The sequence below is a fragment of the Oryctolagus cuniculus genome, chromosome 4 (assembly GCF_051225735.1).
Source record: "Oryctolagus cuniculus isolate XC-2025 breed Fujian yellow rabbit chromosome 4, ASM5122573v1, whole genome shotgun sequence".
Lineage (NCBI taxonomy): Eukaryota > Metazoa > Chordata > Mammalia > Lagomorpha > Leporidae > Oryctolagus > Oryctolagus cuniculus.
The window spans coordinates 120,183,680-120,204,266 of record NC_142870.1 but is presented as its reverse complement, the minus strand read 5'-3'; the positions used below and the strand labels follow the sequence as shown (position 1 = coordinate 120,204,266).

General features: G+C 39.5%; 1 protein-coding gene across 2 annotated transcripts in view; it reads right to left on the bottom strand.

Moving 5' to 3' along the window:
- Positions 1–20,587, bottom strand: part of KPNA4 (karyopherin subunit alpha 4) — a 65,627-nt gene that overhangs the window by 24,485 nt on the left and 20,555 nt on the right. For both annotated transcript variants that reach the window (XR_016233228.1, XM_002716340.6), the window contains exons 2-9: positions 13,635–13,679; positions 12,006–12,095; positions 11,878–11,907; positions 11,735–11,787; positions 6,347–6,442; positions 5,864–5,949; positions 2,659–2,745; positions 428–597 (exon numbers count right to left, since the gene is read on the bottom strand). Coding sequence is in view for 1 of the 2 variants with exons in the window: in XM_002716340.6 (XP_002716386.2) it covers positions 428–597; positions 2,659–2,745; positions 5,864–5,949; positions 6,347–6,442; positions 11,735–11,787; positions 11,878–11,907; positions 12,006–12,095; positions 13,635–13,679 (657 nt within the window). In the remaining variant the exon portion in view is untranslated. The remainder of the gene's footprint in view (positions 1–427; positions 598–2,658; positions 2,746–5,863; positions 5,950–6,346; positions 6,443–11,734; positions 11,788–11,877; positions 11,908–12,005; positions 12,096–13,634; positions 13,680–20,587) is intronic.

Here is a 20,587-nt window from a genome sequence, read left to right as displayed (position 1 = left end):
GAGAGAATTATACAGATTGAAAAATACACATATATAACAACATACATAATGGTATCCTCTTTAATACCTACTTTTAAAAAATTTACTTATTTTCATTTCATTTGAAATATATATATAGAGAGAGATCTTCCATACATTGATTTACTCTCTAAATGCCTGCAACAGCTGGGGCTGGGCCAGGACTAAGCCAGGAGCCTGTAACTTAATCTGGATCTCTGGGTGGGTATCAGAGACCCAAGGACTTGAGCCACCATCTGCTGCTTTCCCAGGGTGCAAATTAGAAGGCAGATGGAATTGGAAATGGACTGGGACTCAAACCCAGGCACTATGATATGGAAAGCAGATGTCCCAAGTCGTGTCTTAACCACTGTGCCAAACATCCACCCCATCAACTTAAAAAACTAAAATTAAAAATAAAAATTTTTACCTCTTGAATGGTTTCCATTGGTGGTGGTGGGTCTTTGTGGCGACATAAGTTGACCATAACCCAAGTAACATTTCTTAAGAATGTTATAGGAATAGATGGACTTATGAACGAAAGTAAAGGTTTCACAACTCCAAGACTTATGACATAATCTCTACACCGGGGCCCATCACCTGTAGAAATAATTTATAAATTCAATAAAATATAGTGACAATAAGTTTTTCAGAAAACATAAAGTACTGGGTCCAATATGTGGCTTCCCATACTTTAAAAATTTCTTATAAATATTTATTTATTTGATATGAAGAATTACAGAGGGGGTAAGAAGGAAGAGAGATCTTCCATCTACTGGTTCACTCCCAAAATGGCCTTAATGGCTGGCTGGGCCAGGCTGAAGCCAGGAACCTGGAATTCCAACTGGGACTCCCAAGTGGGTATCAGGGACCCAAGTACTTGAGACATCACCTGCTGCCTCTCAGAATGCACACGTGCAGGAAGCTGCATGCATTGTATGTGGAGCGGGACTTGATCCCAGACACTCTGATACAGGATGCAGGCTTCCAAAGTGGCAGCTTAACCTGCTGCACTGCAACATCCACTCCTGCGTTCTGGATTTTAACCAGATGTATTACTTAGTTTCTAGTCAGTGATAACCAAGTTCATACTCTAGGCCTTAGGAGCCATAGATCTTTGGACCAAAAGAAGCAACATAAGATGCTACAGTACTCTTTTACAGATTATTCACATGTGGGACTTTATAAACTGCTCTCTTATCAAATGTCTTCATACCAGCTAAATTTTGGAGGGCTTACGGTTTTCAAAAATACTTTGTGGGTGGATAACTGCTGCTTTTATCTTTTCTTTCAATGTTATTTCATATAATTAAAAAAGTATAGGGGCCAGTACTATGGTGTAATAGGTTAAGCTTCTGCTTGCAGCGCTGGCATCCCATATAGGTACCAGTTCAAGTCCCAGCTTTTCCTTTTCTAATCCAGCTCTCTGCTTATGGCCTGGGAAGGCAGCAGAAGATGCCCAAGTGCTTGGGCCCATGCTCCTGCATGGGAAACCCAGAAGAAGCTCCTGGCTTCAGGATCGGCTCAGCTCTGGCCACTGCGGCCATTTAGGGAGTGAACCAGCAGATAGAAGATCTTTCTGTCTCTCCTTCTTTCTGTCTGTAACTCTACTTCGCAAAATAAATAAAATCTTTAAAAAAAGTATAGAAATACTCTTACAGAGAAAATATGTGTTGAATTTCCATGTATGACTCAGTATCAGTGGACCAAAACAGTGAATGACAAATTATTCTGTACACTTAGAAAACTATGTCAGAAGAAAAGATAGTCCTATAATAGTCCTAGAACAATGATTCATTCCCAATGTGGTTTTTGGGCTTGTGCTCAGAGCAAAATCTCTGTGGGTACAGGAGTCCGTGTTTTAATAAAAGTCTCTATATGATTCTGACAGTATGCTAAAGTTTGAGAACTAATGCCACAGAGAACTGTCAGATCAATTTCTGAATTGAGTGTCACTGTAATTTCTAATATGAAGGCATGCTGAAGTTACTATCCTAAGTGAAAACATTTTTTTCCTGCACTAAAATATTTAGAGATAAAACAATTGCTCCCTTTGCACTCATGTATTCTAATTACTTCCAGAATGTCACTAAAATAAAAAATTAAAGATCAAGATATGGCATAATAGTTATAATTCTAAAATTTGGTATAAAAGTAAAGGAATGAAGGAGACAGCATTCCCAACAGCACTATACCCTATGCTAAGAACAGTTTACAGAGATATCCTCCCAGAAAATTCATAACCATCTCCTGTCTTCCATGTTGTCCCTGCAAAAGGGCAATAAAGAGGAGGTACACCCAAGCAATTCTGATTATTTCTATGTGAGAAACACAAACAATATGTGGCATTAACAATCCTTAGAATCCTTCTGGTTTACTAAGTTAGCTTTGATAGGGAAAACTGAGAAAATAAAACAGACCTCAGCAGAAAATAGAAGACCCAAATGACATACATATTTCATAGTTATTCAAATAATTAAATGGTATAACAAGTAACAAAATGTTAATTCTGCCTATCATGACTTTATACTCAGTTAAAATTCCTGTAAGCTGTTTACCACAACTAGTATTAAAGGCAAACTTTTTCCTTTTTGACAATTAGTAATTATTTTTATAACCTAGTAACAACTGTTGAACTAGTACTCTAAATGTTATACAAACCTATGATATTTCCCAAAGCCCATACTGCTTGCTCACAGACATTCTGATGGGGTGAATGAAGAAGCCTCAGGAAAAGTGGCACAGCATCTGAAAGAGGAAAATGTAAGTTAACACTTCAGGTTGAAGATTCTCTCTCTCTCTCTCTCTCTATATATATATATATATATAAATTTATATACACACACTTTTTCCTTTTTAAAGAAATATGCATTTATTTGAAAGCTAGAGTCGGAGAGAGAGAAAGCTTCCACTCCTCAAATGGCTTCAAAAGCCATGGTTGGTCCAGGCTGAAGTGAGGAGCCAGAATTCCATCTGCATCTCCCACAATGGTGGCAAGGGCCCAGAAACTTGGGCCATTATCCACTGCTTTCCAGGAGCATTAGTAGGAAGCTGGATCAGAAGTGGAACAGCCCGAATTTGAACTGGGACTCTTTTTTTTTTTTTTTTTTTTTTTTTTTATTTATTTTTTTTTTTTTGACAGGCAGAGTGGACAGTGAGAGAGAGAGACAGAGAGAAAGGTCTTCCTTTTGCCGTTGGTTCACCCTCCAATGGCCGCCACGGCCAGCGCGCTGCGGCCGGCGCACCGCGCTGATCCGATGGCAGGAGCCAGGAGCCAGGTGCTTTTCCTGGTCTCCCATGGGGTGCAGGGCCCAAGCACCTGGGCCATCCTCCACTGCACTCCCTGGCCACAGCAGAGGGCTGGCCTGGAAGAGGGGCAACCGGGACAGAATCCGGCGCCCCGACCGGGACTAGAACCCGGTGTGCCAGCGCCGCTAGGCGGAGGATTAGCCTAGTGAGCCGCGGCGCCGGCCTGAACTGGGACTCTGATATGGGATGCTGGTACTACAAACAGAAGTTTAACCCACTGTACCACAATGCTAGCTTCATAAAGAAACTACTAAAAAACTGAATTTTTTTGCTGATATCTCAAAATAAAAATAGAATCTATCAAAAATATATCCTCATTAAATAATTTTTATTAGATTGGGGCCAGACTGGGGCCAGCACTGTGGCGCAGCAGGTTAACACCCTGGCCTGAAGCACCGGCATCCCAGTGGGTGCCGGTTCGAGACCTGGCTGCTCCACTTCCGATCCAGCTCTCTGCTATGGCTTGGGAAAGCAGTAGAAGATGGCCCAAGTCTTTGCGCCCCTGCACTCGCCGGGGCGGGGCGGGGGGGGGGGGGGGACCCGGAAGAAGCTCCTAGCTCCTGGCTCCGGATCAGTGTGGCTCCGACTGTTGCGGCTGATTGGGCAGTGAACTGTCAGATGGAAAACCTTTCTGTCTTAAAAAAATTTTTTTTTATTAGAAACAGCACTTCTGGAAGAATTCTGACTAGCAGATAATTTAATTAGCATCGAAATGAGTTTTAAAACAATTATCAAATAAAGTTCATAAAATTTCATTTACAATTAAACCTGGGCTTAAACCTAATTTTAAGATTAATTCAGGGGCCAGCGCTGTTACACAGTGTGGTAAAGCCACCACCAACAGTGCTGGCATCCCATATGGGCGCTGATTCGAGTCCTGGATGCTCCACTTCCCATCCAGCTCTCTTCTATGGTCTGGGAAAGCAGCTGTGTGGGAGACCCAGAAGAAGCTCCTAGCTCCTGGCTTTGGATAGGCCCAGCTCTGGACATTGTGGCCGTTTGGAGAGTGAAGGAGTGAACCAGCAGATGGAAGACCTCTTTTTTTCTCTCTGCCTCTCCTCCTCTCTCTGTGTATAACTCTGATTTTCAAATAAATAAATAATTCTTTTAAAAAAAGATTAATTCATCAAATTTGAGAAGAAAGTTCCAATATTGAAATAACTTTTAAGCACTTTAATTTAAATAAACATCATGTGGCTGAACAGACAGGCCAGTGATTCCTGGACCACTTGAGACCTTCTGAATCAGGAAGTAATTGTATTGCTCAATAAAGATGGCAAACACAAGACAGGCCTTTGTCTGAACAGACTAGTATTACACTGAACAAGTGACTCTTTTTCTTTCTTTCCCATATAACTTTGAAAAATGCTATTTAAATATGAGGTACCTCAAAAAGCTTGTGGAAAATGGATTAAATGCTAACTTTTGGTGCAAACAAGTATTCATATTCATACATGTAGATTAATGATGATTACTTATAAAAACCTCTTTCTGATCTTTAAAGACCATATGAAACAGAAAAGGAAAAAGGTAGGGAATAAGATATTATCTTGAAAAAATAAAATTTACCTAGGAGTCAACCATATAAAACCAAAAAAAAAAATCACATTTAATAAAACAAAAAATATATGAATCCAAAATTTAATTTTAATAGAATTTAAGGTAATTTGTTTTTCTAATATTACAACTATCTACATAATAAGGTACTAACTTGGATATCATTTTTGTTCCCTTTCAAAATCAAAAGATTAGTGCTTACGATTTTACAAGCTTAGACAAGTATACTGCTTACATATTTAAGATGCATTTTTAAAGTTCCTTTTAAAAATTATTAATTTCTTTGGCAGAAAAATTAAATAGTACTCATGAAAACAATATACCTGTTAGTATTATTATTATTATTATTTTAAAATATTTATTTATTTATTTATTTGAAAGTCAGAGTTACACAGAGGGTCTTCCATCTGATGGTTCACTGCCCAATTGGCTGCAACGGCTGGAGTTGAGCTGATCCAAAGCCAGGAGTCAGGAGCTTCTTCTGGGTCCCCTATGCAGGCGCCAGAGCCCAAGCATTTGGGCCAATTTGCACTGCTCTCCCAGGCCACAGCAGAGAGCCGCATTGGAAGAGGAGCAGCAGGACTAGAACTGGCGTCCATAAGGGATGCCGGCGCTGCAGGCAGAGGATCAACCTACTGTGCCATAGTGCCGGCCCCAAAAACATAACTTCTTTAAGAGAAGCTGAAACACAGTATGGCAATGGGAAAAATAATTTTATTTCTTCTGATGTCCTATAAATAAAGTATAACTATAATAATATAATCTGCTATTACAATTAGGAAATTACCCAGATTTTGAAAGGAATTAAATGAAGTTTTAGAAACAGAGTGTGTTGGTCAACTGAATAAGATTGCTAGGCTGGTCTAGTTCAACAACTCTACATGTTATTGAGTAGCTATAACTTTACAACATAAATAGCTATATTCTTTTAGGAGAATCAGCGGGTTCTGTTGACTTTTTTTTGAAAAAATACAATGTTATTTGTTAATAAGCAACTTACTGGATTGAACTACTGCTTGAGTTTGTTCAGAGGTTCCAGATGCAATGTTCGTCAAAGCCCATGCAGCTTCAAACTGTAAAGAAGGACTACAAAACAAATAAACAAAAACAAATAACTTCAAACAGTAGTTATTTTCACATTGGTACAAATTTCTATCAACATCGTTGTCCACAAGTATTTTAAATATATTAAATATTTTGCCTCTAAACATTCAGCATTTCTGAAACCTCCAAGGCCTTGTTTTCTCAAGTACCTACATGCTCAACCTAGTTCCTGTTAATTTTCAAAACTTAAACTAAGTCCCTCTTTGGCTTTTACCTTCATCTGTTGGCATAAATATAATTTGCATCATTTTTCCCATTCCTTTTGACTTTTCAATTCCATCCCATAGCTCCTGTCTTTAAAGAAAAAAGACTATCTACTAGAAAATCTTTCCTTCTCAAAGGGTACATACTAAATTAAAAACAAAGAACTTGTACTTACTTGTCATCTCTTTCAAGACAATGAACTAAAATAGGTAATATTCCAGATTTTATTAAGTCATCAATTGGTGGATTTCGATCACTGGACAAAAGCTTTCTGTAAGACATAATATATATGTATACATATAAGCTCCTTATGAAACTTGATGATACACAATATTAAAATGATCCAAATTCATATTTGACACTGTCATAAATCTGAATATTTGGTACAATTCTCAACTCGGAAATTTCATGTGAATTTGAAAGGCAGAATTACAGAAAAAGAGGGGAAAAGACAGAGATCTTCCATCTTCTGGTTCACTCCCCAAATGAATACAACAGCTGAGGATGGGCCAAGCTGAAGCCAGGAGCTTCATTCCAGTTTCTCACATGGGTGTAGGGACCCAAGCAATAGGGCCATCCTCCACTGCTTTCTGGGGCACATTAGTAGGGAGCTGGATTGGAACTGGAGCAGCCAGGACTGGAACCAGCACCCATATGGAATGCCAGTGTTACAGGTGGCAGTTTTACCCACTATGCCACAACATGGGTCCCTGAAAATATTTCATAACTTATTTAATGCAATCTTTTTGCTAATTATAAAAAGATTAATTTATGACTTAAATTTAGAGATGAATAAAAATTACAAAAATATCAATTATGAACCACTATTAGTACAATGTTATTCCTTAATGAGTCCTGAAGATAACTTATAAAAAGAAATTAAATATTTTATGTAAATTATTAATTTGAGAGGCAGAGAGAGAGAGACAGAGAGAGACCTTCTATTAGCTGATTCATTTCCCCAAATGCCCTGAACAGCTGAAGCTAGGCCAGGCTAAAGCCAGGAGCCTAGCACTGAATCTGGGTCTTCCACATGGGTGGTAATGCCCCATGTACTTGAGCAATCACCTGCTACCTCCCAGGGGGCACATTAGCAAGAACCTGAAATTGGAAGTGGAGGTGGGACTTGAATCTCCAGGCATTCTGATAGGAATTCAGGTGCCAAACGCCCACATCTACATGTTTTATATATGTTAGTATTACTTACTTTTGAGCTCAGAGAAGGAACTAGACAAACTCTATATAACACCTACCTTGCTAAGAAACGAATTAAGATATCACCAAAATATACAAAATTATTCACACTAGGTCACAACAGTCAAAAGACAAAAGACTTAAATTGCTGCTGTATTTTATTGCTGATATTCGTGTTCAATTCTTCATCCTACTCTACACTTAAAAAATTAAAGAGCATAAAAGCTCAACAACATTTTCATTTCAGCAACTAAAGAGAAATGGAGTAAGTATACCATCATACAGGGAAATACCTAAAGAGATGCTGGATATACTAAGGTAAATAATACACGTAGATTCCTGTCCTCATTGGGAAAAAAAAAAAAATCCAGTGTCTATTTTCAGATGTAGAAGATTGAAGGTTTAGCTGGTAATCCTCAGTGTGGCCTAACACAAATCTTTACCCAACTGGAATCCTCTGCACTACTATATGAAGGGAATTGTTTTAGAAAGCTTAACCTGATCATCCCCCTATATAAACTAAGAGATGGTTGCTTATTTTTACTTTATCAAGGTAAATTCTTTGACCTAGCTTTAAACTGCTCCACAAAAAGGCTGTCTTAACCTAACAAATCTTATTCTCTAAAACTCAATAATGTGTGGGTTGTATGTACCATTTCAATTTCATTTGCAGGCCCTTCGAATCTTACACCTCTTACTTTCCAGTTCAAGTAGTATGTTTTACACATCATCAATGAATTTCAAGAGTACTTACAGAGCCATAGTCCTACATTTGAATTGAATACCTTACCTACAGAGAATGAATTGTAACAAATGTGAGCCGGCGCCGTGGCTCAATAGGCTAATCCTCCACCTAGCGGCGCCGGCACACCGGGTTCTAGTCCCGGTTGGGGCGCCGGATTCTGTCCCGGTTGCCCCTCTTCCAGGCCAGCCCTCTGCTATGGCCAGGGAGTGCAGTGGAGGATGGCCCAGGTGCTTGGGCCCTGCACCCCATGGGAGACCAGGAAAAGCACCTGGCTCCTGGCTCCTGCCAGGATCAGCGCGGTGCGCCGGCTGCAGCGGCGGCCATTGGAGGGTGAACCAACGGCAAAGGAAGACCTTTCTCTCTGTCTCTCTCTCTCACTGTCCACTCTGCCTGTCAAAAAAAAAAAAAAAAAAAAAAAAAAACAAATGCTACGAAAAGTGTTTTTCCATACCACATGCTTATAAAGAATCTTAACCTAGTCTCTTTCAACTGAAGATCCATGAGACCAAGGGTCAAGATTTAACAAAAAAATTTTTTTTTACTCCTTCATTGAGGACATTTTGAAAGAGAAGTGGTTTTTATTCTTTGAGGGTATAATGCTGAATACAACATTATTTTATAAAGTTTGTTTGTGTGTGAGAAATGGTGACTTGATCAGCCCTCACCCCGACTGTTGATGAGCAGCTTAATATGTTATCCCTCTTAGTATTTTTTTGTTTGTTCTACTTAATACTTTTGGTTGAATACTGTAATCAATACACAATTATTCTTAAGTGCTGAAACTTAACTGTAAAGTGATCGCTGTTAAATATAAGAGTGGGAATAAGCGAGGGAAGAGATGTGCAATTTGGGACATGCTCAGGCTGACTTGCCTCAAACGGTAGAGTTGGAAACATACCAGGGGATTCCAATTCAATCCCATCAGGGTAGCATGTACCAATGCCATCTCACTGGTCCCAGTGATCAGTTTCTGTTCATAATTGATCATAATGATGGGACTAAGAACCAAAGGGATCATATGGACAAGAATAGTGTCTGCAAATACTAGCTGATAGAATCAAAAAGGGAGAGAACGATCCAACATGGGAGGTGTGATGCACAGCAGACCCACAGAATGGCAGATGTCCTAAACAGCACTCTGACCTCAGAATCAGCCCTTAAGGCATTCAGATCTGGCTGAAATGCCCATGAGAGTATTTCAAGCATGGAAAGCCAAGACACTCTGGGGGGGGAGGGGGGAACTACATGAAAGATCTCTGTGAGATCCCAGTGGAAAGAACGGGTCATCAAAGAAGGAGGTACCTTTCTCTGAAGGGAGGAGAGAACTTCCACTTTGACCATGGCCTTGTCTAAATATGATCAGAGTCGGTGAACTCAGGGGGCTTCCATAGCCTTAGCAGCTCATGACAAGAGCCTAGGGTGATTACTGAGGCCATGAACAAGAGTGTCAATTTGTTAAGTCAACAACAGGAGTCACTGTGCACTCACTCCTCATGTAGGATCTCTGACCTTAGTGTGCTGTACATTGTGATTTAATGCTATAACTAGTACTCAAACAGTATTTTTCACTTTATGTTTCTGTGTGGGAGCAAACTTGAAATCTTTACTTAATGTATGCTAAACTGATCTTCTGTATATAAAGAGAATCGAAAATGAAAAAAAAAAAAAAAAGTTTGTTTGGTGCCACTATCTTAAATTATACTAAGGTACCAGAAGTTTTAAATCTGTAAGTGCTTCTGCAACACCAACATAAAGGTTAGTACCACAAAAAAGGGCAAGTCAAGTCTCAGAATTATTGTGAAAACCAGACTATTCTTTCAGACTCCTGAAACTGTCTCAGGATCTCCCAAGGTTCCACAGACAGTACTCTGAGAATCTCTGTTTCAGGGGCACTGGGCTTTAATTTTCATGCAGAACTCATGTTGGAAAGAATAGTCCATTAACTTGGACAACTGCGAGCATTAACTGATTTTTTATTTTTAAGACAACTTAAGTTTTTCTTAATATTTATTTATTTGTTTGAAAGGCAGGGTTACAGAAAGAGAGATCTTCTACCCACTAGTTCACTCCCCAAATGGCCGCAACGGACTGAAATGGTCAGATCTGAAACCAGGAGCAAGGATCTTCCAGATCTCCCATAATGGGTGCAGGGGCCCAATTATTTGGGCTGTCTTGCCCTGCTTTCCCAGATACATTAGTAGGGAGCTAGATTGGATATGGAGCAGTTGAGACTAGTGTGCATCCATATGGGATGCCAGCCTATGGCACAGTGTGGGTCCCCAAGCATAACCGATTCTTTATCATTCTTCGTATAAACATCAATTGCCATTTTGAGATATGAATAGTTCTATAATTCTTTCCTGCATGAAAAAGTCTTTAGAAGTTATTTTTATCTGTGGTACGTCTAACACTGTAATTCTATAATGTCCCTATCTGTTCTAGATTAAGGTAAATACACAAGGTAGGAAAAGTCAAATAATTATAAAAGGGATTCATTTACTAAACAAGACACTGAATGGGCCTATGTAATCTTTTTCTACTTAGAAATTTAAAAAAAAATTTTACTTATTTGAAAGGCAGTGGGAAAGAGTGGGAAAATGAAGGAGGGGGTGGATAGTAATCTTCCATCTAACGGTTTACTCCCTAAATGGCCACAATGATTGGGGCTGGGCAGGGCTGAACCCAGGAGCCTGGAACTACATCCAGAGCTCCCACATGGGCAGCAAGGGCCCAAACACTTGAGTCACCATCTGATGCCTTCACAGGCACATCAGCACGGAGCTGGATCAGATGCAGAGAAGCTGGGATGTGAATGGCACTCTGATAAAGGGATGCTTGCATTGCCAGAGTTGATTTACCTGGCTGTACCACAATCAGCCCCTATTATGAAACTCTGCAACTAGGATCAATTTCCTGTATAAGGTCTCTTTCCCACTGATAATCACAACATAAGGTATTATTCTTATATTCATAAATATACAAAGCAACCACTATGTTGGAATATGATACAACTGTATCTTTCTCAACCTATCTGTTTATGCAAAGATCTCAGTAGTTAACTTTTTCTGGCTCTTCCCTTAAAATATGAAACTTAAGTTTGTAACAGAAATGTGCAAGATAATTTGGTATTTCCAGCCGAGTTAGACACCGAGAGCATATGCACCTCTAAATCTTAATGTCTATTTGTCCATACACTGATGCAGTGAGTTCATAATTCTTTATGTACTGCTTGATTAATATAAACATTGTGAGAAGAATTAGCTACTTGGTTAACTGTTAGCAAAAGAAGCTTTGCAAATGATGTTTTTCTACCACTCTGTGGCACTGATCTGTCAAGTGACCTTTTTCCTATCATAATACCTATATATTATGCAGAATAAAGCTTCAATGTATTTAAAGTACACCTTTCAGCGCAGAAAATGTGTTGAAAGTACACAGTTCATTGCTAACAGTTTTAATACTCTGAATCAGAGAACATTTTTTTTAGGATAAATGATCTATGACTGTTTTCTATTATCTGCCATCAAAGCTAACACTGATTCATAGGATTACACATAGTTAACAACTCAAAATAAAACCTCTGTTCAAGTTTTAACTGAAACATGTCCTCAAAATTTAACTTACCTAGCAGCCTGAACTGCACTTAATTGAATTCCTTGGTTATCACTTGAAGCATTCTATAAAAAATAAAATAATTTTATGTTGTAAATGCACAGTAATTAGTATCAAGTCTAACAAATAAACAGAGAAAATAAATCCCAACTTACTTGAACAATAGCTTCTAGAGAGGTATTTTGCTGGGAAAAAAGTTAAAAAGAAATTAATTAAAAGCCATCTTAAAATTCCATTATTTATGTAAAACTTTCATTGAATCAGCACAATATTAACAACTTACCACTCTATAATCACCATCTATATCAGAGTCTTCACAGATATCTTCATGCGGTACATTCCTTCTCTTTAAGAGATGTTCATCTCTTTTATTCTTTAAAAAAAAAAAAATCAAAGAATCTCATTTAAAAAAAAACGCTACATACATTTGTAAGTTAGGCAATCCTGTGCCTACAAACTGAATGGCGTGCCTTTTGAAAGTAAAATTCAAATGCCAAATAGTAAACCAAACTGTGAATTAAACCCTTAAGCAACAATGAGGCCCAGACCCCAAATATTACATTTTTAATGAACCGTGAACCACATAAAAACAAACAAAACAAGAAGTATAACTAAAAAGACAATGTACCGTTTAAGTGAGAACCAAACATATGTGCATTTAAGAATGTATTTTACACATCATCGGGGAGCTTCTCTTTATCACCTAAAAGTAGAGTCAAAGCAAAAGTTGGGAAGTTCAAAATCAGGCAAAAACCAACCATGCTTTACGAAAATCAAGGGTTATTTGGATTTCACTTAAAATGTCTGGGCAAATTAAAAATACATTTAACTGTAACCTATTTTCATTCTTTAAAAATCGATGAAATTTGGGGTTGGTGCTGTGCTACAGCAGGTAAAGCTGCCGCCTGCCACACCAGTATCCTTTATGGGTGCTGGTTCAAGTCCCAGTTGTTCCACTTCTGATCCAGCTCCCTGCCAATGTGCCTGGGAAGCAGTGGAAGATGGCCCAAGTCCTTGGGTCCCTGCACTGGGAGATGCCAGGACCTTTATTTGGCTTCGGCCTGGCCAAACCCTGATCTTTGCAGCCACCTGGGGAGTGAACCAAGCTATTCTCTCTGCCTCTGCTTCTCCTTTTCCATAACTCTTTCAAGTAAGTAATCGTTAAAAAAAAAATTGATAAAATCTGTAACTGACAAGTTCTCCACTATCTTTTTTTTTTGACAGGCAGAGTGGACAGTGAGAGAGAGAGACAGAGAAAGGTCTTCCTTTTGCCGCTGGTTTACCCTCCAAGTGGCCGCCGCGGCCAGCACGCTGCGGCTGGCGCACCGCGCTGATCCCAAGCCAGGAGCCAGGTGCTTCCTCCTGGTCTCCCATGGGGTGCAAGGCCCAAGGACTTGGGCCATCCTCCACTGCACTCCCAGGCCATAGCAGAGAGCTGGCCTGGAAGTGGGGCAACAGGGACAGAATCCGGCCCCCCGACTGGGACTAGAACCGGGTATGCCGGGACCGCAAGGCGGAGGATTAGCCTATTGAGCCGCAGCGCTGGCCCAAGTTCTCTACTATCTTTTAATAGCAAAATTATTTAGCATAACTGTATCTCTATGATTTACACGTTATATAAATCATTAAAAATGACAAAACAAAAAACATGTTAAGTTGCTGTTTATAGCCATTTTTGGACAGTAGGTAAGTTCTGCCTTGTTATCCTCAATACGTTGTTGAATTTAGTGAAAATCTTTTACTTCAAAAGAAAAATAAATGCTAAAGCACCTAAGAGTCACAAAAATCTTAACCACACTCAGCAAATAAAATGTAGTTATACAACAGTTAACATATTTTACATAAAAATATAATTTACATTTTATATATATATTTTGTTAAAATTATACCTGGTAGTATTAATCCGACTTACCTTCCTTAATTCAACTACAACTTCATTTCGTTGTCTTCTCATAGTCTGCAAAAAATTTAAGGGAAAATGTTTTTAAATCAGCCCAAATTCCATCACCAGAATAAATCATTATTTACATTTTACTGTAAATTCCTAATCTTTACTTTTAGTCATTTATGTACAGTCTTATTTTACCGCTAATAAAGATGTTATCATACTATAAAATTTTCTATCTTCATTTCACAGTTATATTCCAAACTTTTTAAAATCTCTAATATCATTCAATTTATAACGTGGATAAATAAAAATTCTAAAAACAGATATAAGGTTTATTAAAATATAGAGGTATACCAAAGAGCTCATAATCTCACCCCCACATGAACTAATGACATTTTTAAAAACAATACATGTACAAGGTTAGTAAATTCAACTGCTTTCAAAGAAAAAGGGTTAAGGGAGCCTTCCTGAATGCACAGTCTCTTTCTCTAAAAGTAAACTTTGTACAATACTGACAGATTCATCTATTCTATTCTTCATCTTATTTTGGTTCACTTTATAGATCTTAAAACTCTTCCATGTGGGGCTGGCGCCGTGGCGTAGGGGACAAGGCTTACAGTGTCGACATCCCATATGGGCGCTGGTTCGAGATCCAGCTGCTCCACTTCCAATCCAGCTCTTTGCTATGGCTTGGGAAAGCAGTAGAGGCTGGTCCAGGTACTTGGGCCCCACACCTGCATTGGAGACCAGGAGGAAGCTCCTGGTTCCTGGCTTTGGATTGGCCCAGCTCCAGCTGTTGCGGCCTTTTGAGGAGTGAACCAGTGACAGAAGATCTCTCTCTCTCTGCCTCTCTGAACTCTGCCTTCCAAATAAATAAATAAGTAAATATTCAAAACTCTTCTGTGTTTGCAACATATGGATTAGCTTTTTCTAATGTTCCCATAACTATTCTGACAAGTAACCAATCTCTTATTTTCTAACATTTTTCTCATTTTTAAAATACCTGGATACATGCTCACTGTAAAAGACTCCAACGTTCAGAAACGACACCATTTCCACAAGTTCAAGCTATTTCTAAATATCTTCTTCCCCAGTCTATTCTTATAGCAATCAGAGTAATTCTTATAGGCAGTCTAAATTTTTGTATGCTACAGAGTCCTTTGGCAGCCTGGTGAAATCAATGGACACTTTTCAGGTAATGTTTTTAAATACACAAAAGAAATACATAAGATTCCCAAGAAAACCAATTATGTTAACATGTAAGTAAAAAAATAATCCACATATTTATGTAAAATGTCATTAGAATGTATTTATTGTTACATCAAATGGGACCTAGCAGGACTGTAACAATAATATTTCAAACTAATGAAGTGATTTTTGATAGTAAAAAAAAAAATCACAGGTAACTTTAACAATACTATTGTGATTCACTGGCTACACCCTAAATGAAGGAAATACTGTTTCAATTAGAAGTATAAATAGGGGCTGCCATTGCGATTTATCAGGTGAGGCCACTACCTGAGATGCAGCATCCCAAGTAGGCACTTTGTACAATTCTGACACATATGTCCCAGCTACTCCACTTCTACCCAGCTCCCTACTGGTAGCCTGGGAGAAGTAGCAGAAGATGGCCATGTATTTGGGCCCCTGTCACCCATGTGGGAGACCAGGATGAGGCTCCCAGCTCCTGGCTTCGGCCTGGCCAGACCTAGCTGCTATAGCCATCTGGGAAGTAAACCAGTAGACAGAGGATCTTTCTGTCTCTACAGACTCTCTCTCTCTGGCCCTGACTTTCAAATAAATAAATAAATCTGAAGAAGAAGGAAGAGGGAGAATGAATGAAAGGAGGAAGAGGAGGGAGAATGAAAGGAGGAGGAAGGTGGTGGAGGAGGAAGAGGAAGGGGAAAGGGAAGAGGATGAAGAGGGAGAAGAGGAGGAGAAGGAAGAGGGAAGGAGAGAAGGGGGAAGAAGAGGAGGAAAGAAAGGAACAGGAGGGGGAGGAAAAGGAGGAGTCCTCTTGAGCTCTACTCACAGACTGGGAGGAAGGGCCCAAGAACTCACTAGATCGTATCACTTCCCTGTTACAAAAACTTCTGATGGCTCTCTATAAAAGTTCAGTCTCTACAATGGCTTAAGTTCTGACCACATCACCTTCCCAATTCCCACCACTTGAAATCTTAGCTCCTACCATTCTATTTATTTTGCTCTATTCACACCAAGCTAGCAATTCCTCTAACACAGCCTAGCTATTTCTCTACACTGTCTTGCCTTAACTTAATACACTATATAGTAACTCCTAAGAAGATGGACTCAGTGCCAACTGCTTAGTTTCCATTTTTTAGCCACTTTAAGGACTAAATTAGTTAATATATGTAAAGTACGTATACAGTTCTTAGCACACAGCAGTACATGTGTCAGCTTATTGTTACTGCTACTGCTATTTCCTTAAGCTGGAATATCTTTTCTTCATTTCTTTAAGGCTCAGCCACTCAACTCTATAATAAGGTCTTCTTCTGATCATCTACCAGCTCTCTATCTGCTTACTCTTTCCCTCCTCCTTGATTTTTCTCCCCATTCACTGGTTTATACCCCAAAAGTGTGGAACAGCCAGGGCTGGGTCAGGCCCAAGCCAAGAGCCCAGAACTCCAAGTCTCCTACATGGGAGGCAGAGACCCAAGGACTTAGGTTATCTTCTGCTGCATTCCCAGGCAAATTAACAGGAAGCTGGATCAAAAGAAAAGCAACATCCTAATATGGGGTATGGGTGTTGCAAGCAGCCAACCTAGTTGCACAACACCTGCTGCTACAATCAGAGTGTTAACATCCACCATCTCATTATTACAGCATTAAGAAGTAAACAAACAAACAAACAACTCTTTTATTTAGTTTAATAAATAACAAAACTGAGGCTTAGAGAAGTTCATTACTTGCCAACAAAGTAATCCTAGTCAGGATTAGAGCCCTAAGCGGCAGACATTTGGTGAAGTCAATGTTTGGGATACCTGTATCTCATTATGAGTGCCCATCTTGAGTACATGCTACTCCACTTCTCAGTAAGTGTCCTGCTAATGTGCACCATGGGAGGCAGCAGGCGATGCCTCCCGTACTTGGGTTCCTGCCACCCACATGGGAGACCTTGATGAATTCCAGGTTCTAGTTTTGGCCTGGCCCAGTCCCAGCTGTAAATGGGCATTTGAGGAATAAACTATCAAATGCAAGATCTCTAGCTCTCTGCCTTTAAAATAAAAATGAAAATAAGTAAGAATTAAAAATAAGAGAACTTAGAAGTCTCCTTCAAAGTCACTTAATCACTAGACTTTATTATTTCCTACAATTTAAGTCAAATAAAGTTTCCGCCAATGTGAGAGCCTATGGTTCACACTAAAACAAAATCAATGACTTTAACAAAACACACAGAAAATAGTATCTTCAAAATGTACTTAAAAGAATAACTTCAGAAGGACACAGATATTTCTAAAGTATCAGGATTAAAGTCGAACAGGTTTTAACTTTTCATTACATCATTAAATAAAACTGCAGTCACATGAATACTTTGTTCATACTCAAATTATCTCCACATAGCACTTTTTTTTTTTTTTAAGATTTATTTATTTATTTGAAAGTCAAAGTTACACAAAGAGTGGAGAGGCAGAGAGAGAGAGAAAGAGGGAGAGAGAGAGAGAGGTCTTCCATCTACTGGTTCACTCCCCAGTTGGCCGCAATGGTTGGAGCTGTGCCATTCCGAAGGCAGGAGCCCGAAGTTTCTGGGTCTCCCACATGGGTGCAAGGGCCCAAGGACTTGGGCCATCTTCTACTGCTTTCCCAGGCAATAACTGTGTTGGGTGCGAGGGGTTACATACTTTCTAAGCTCTAATAGGATGCAGGCTCTAGCACTTTTTCCCCCAACTAATAGCTACTTAATTTCCAATTACAGGTTACTTAATTTCTGCTAATTCTCAAGTTGTCAATGCATAGCTTTTTCTTTAAAACTCTAAAAATTATTAATTTTTTTTTTTTTTTGACAGGCAGAGTGGACAGTGAGAGAGAGAGACAGAGAGAAAGGTCTTCCTTTGCCGTTGGTTCACCCTCCAATGGCCGCCGCGGCTGGCGCGCTGCGGCCGCGCTGATCCGATGGCAGGAGCCAGGAGCCAGGTGCTTTTCCTGGTCTCCCATGGGGTGCAGGGCCCAAGCACCTGGGCCATCCTCCACTGCACTCCCTGGCCACAGCAGAGGGCTGGCCTGGAAGAGGGGCAACCGGGACAGAATCCGGCGCCCCGACCGGGACTAGAACCCGGTGTGCCGGCGCCGCTAGGCAGAGGATTAGCCTATTGAGCCGCGGCGCCGGCCTTAAAAATTATTAATTTAAGATATGATCACAGGGCCAGTGCTGTGGCATAGCAAGAAAAGCTGCCTCCTGGAGTGCCGGCATCCCATATGGGCGTCAGTTCAAGACCAGGCCGCTGTACTTCGGATCCAGCTTTCTGCCATGGCTTGGGAAAGCAACAGAAGATGGCCCAAGTCCTTGGGCCCCTGCATCCGTGTGGGAGACCTGGAAGAGGCTCCTGGCTTCGGATCGGCGCACCTCCGGCCACTGCGTCCAATTGAGGAGTGAACCAGCGGATGGAAGACCTCTCTCTCTCTCTCTCTCTGTGTATTTCAAATAAATAAATAAATCTTAAAAAAAAAGATATGATTGTATAATATTCTATATAAAATTTAGCTATTTTAAATTTTCTTCAGCAAAAAGCTAGGACTCAATCTCACTAAAAAACAAAACAAGGTTTAATGAAGAATTCTTTCTCAAACTAATCATACAGAGGATAAAGTAACAATACTTTGATTTTATTTCATCCAGCCTGGATGTCATTCATACCCTGGGAAAGTTAAAACTTAGGCAACAGCAATAGCACTACAAACAAAATAAAATCAATCAGGCATGAAAAATCTTTTGTGTGCTAATGAGATATACTCAAAACTGGATTGTGCTAACAGATACACAGCTCCAGAAATTTACAAAAGTTCACTGAACAGTACATTTAAAAATGGTAAATTTTCTGACAGGTAAACTGTATCTCAATGAAGCTGTTTTTTAAAAGGCTTATGTACATAACACATATACAAATGCTGCTTCTTCCTCCAACAATGGTTAATATTATCTTATTATTTAGAGCCTGCTGGAATGTAGTCAATCCTCAAGCATTTATTAATCACCTATTTGTCGAGGCCTAGAAATACAAAGATGGATCAGTGATGCCCTTAAGTAGGTAGTACTCTTTATGACACAAATATATAATGCCATATAAACAGAACCTTCACGACTAAATGGAAACGAGTGAAAGGCATTCCAGGTAGAAAACAGCACACACAACAATAGAGGACTACAAAAAGATTATATGTAGAATCTGTTTAAAAACATCAGAAGCCAGGAATGGAAAGGCAGGCAAGGAGTCAATTAAATCATGTCATGGAAACCTAAGCAGGGGCTGGCACAGTGGCATGGTGGGTAAAGCCACCACCTGCAGTGCCAGCTTTCCATATAGGTGCTGGTTCCAGTCCCAGCTGCTCCACTTCTGATCCAGTTCCCTGCTAATGCTAATGGGAAAGCATCAGAGGATGGTTCAAGTGCTTGGGGCCTGCACCCACGTGGTAGAGAAGGAAAGAAACTCCTGGCTCCTGGGTTCATAACAGCCCAGCTCCAGCCTTTGTGGCCATTTGGGGAGTGGATCAGCAGATGGAAGATCTGTCTATCTCTCTTTTGCTCTCTCTTTTTAATTCTGCCTTACAAAAAAATAAATAAATGTAAAAAAAAAAAAAAAAGCTAAGCTACACTTTTTGGAGAAAAAGGAATCACTGGTGTTTTTCAACCCCAACTACTACCGCAGCCAAAATACTTGGTAGGTACAACAATTGTTTAACCTAGTATGGGTAAATAAAAAGCTAAAAATAGCAAACCACCAAAGTTTTTGCTATCTCTTTGACAGCAAGCAGCATGCCCTTTCCAAATAGAATATGCTGGCAAACTGCAAATAAATTCTAAGTTTTACATTTATGGTAATAAATGTGAAATTTAAACGCCTAATAGTGTTAAATACTTACTCAAGTGAGTTAATAATATCTACTAAAGGTAAAGACGCCTGTTTAAATCCTTCATTTAGTAATGTGTATATAAGATTGCTTCGCAGCCTTTTGGCTAAGATCAAGTGCAGAAATGTGTATGTAAGAAATACAGGGCCAGTGCTATGGCACAGTAGGTTAAGCTTCTGCCTGCGGCACTGGTATCCCATATGGGTTACAGTTCAAGTCCCCCGCTGCTTCTTTTCTGATCTAGCTCTCTGCTAATGCACCTGGGAAAGCAATGGAAAACAGCCCAAGTGCTTGGGTCACCGTACTCATGTGGGAGACCTGGAAGAAGCTCTTGGCTCATGGCTTCAGATCAGCCCAGCTGCAGCTGTTGTGGCCATCTGGGGAGTGAACCAGAGGATGGAAGACCTCTCTCTCTCTTTCTCCCTGCCTATAACTCTGCCTCTCAAATAAATAAATAAATATTACAAAAAAAAAAATAAGAAATTATTTCTAATTTTCAGACTGCAGATTTCTTTTCTTAGAGATTGTACTCATTAACAGTATAGCACCAAAGAAAAGTCAATTAGCACTATGAGTGCTGGGTAAAGGTTCTCATCAAGTCTGACAAGTGAAAAGATAAATGGGGATTAAGTACAAGTGAAAAGGAGCTTTGAGAGTAGGTTAGATTTAACCTAGGCAAGCTATGAGAGTAGTTTTAAAGAAACAATTTATTCAATTATCTTGTACAAAAGGTTACTTAGGGTGGAACAAATAAAAATATACATCAGGAAATGGTTTACTAGTAGATATGATTTTACAACCCTATTAGTGTGTGTATATGTGTATATACATATGTATATATATTTATACATGTTGAAAATATGGTATTTGGTAGGAAAAGAAAAAAATAAATA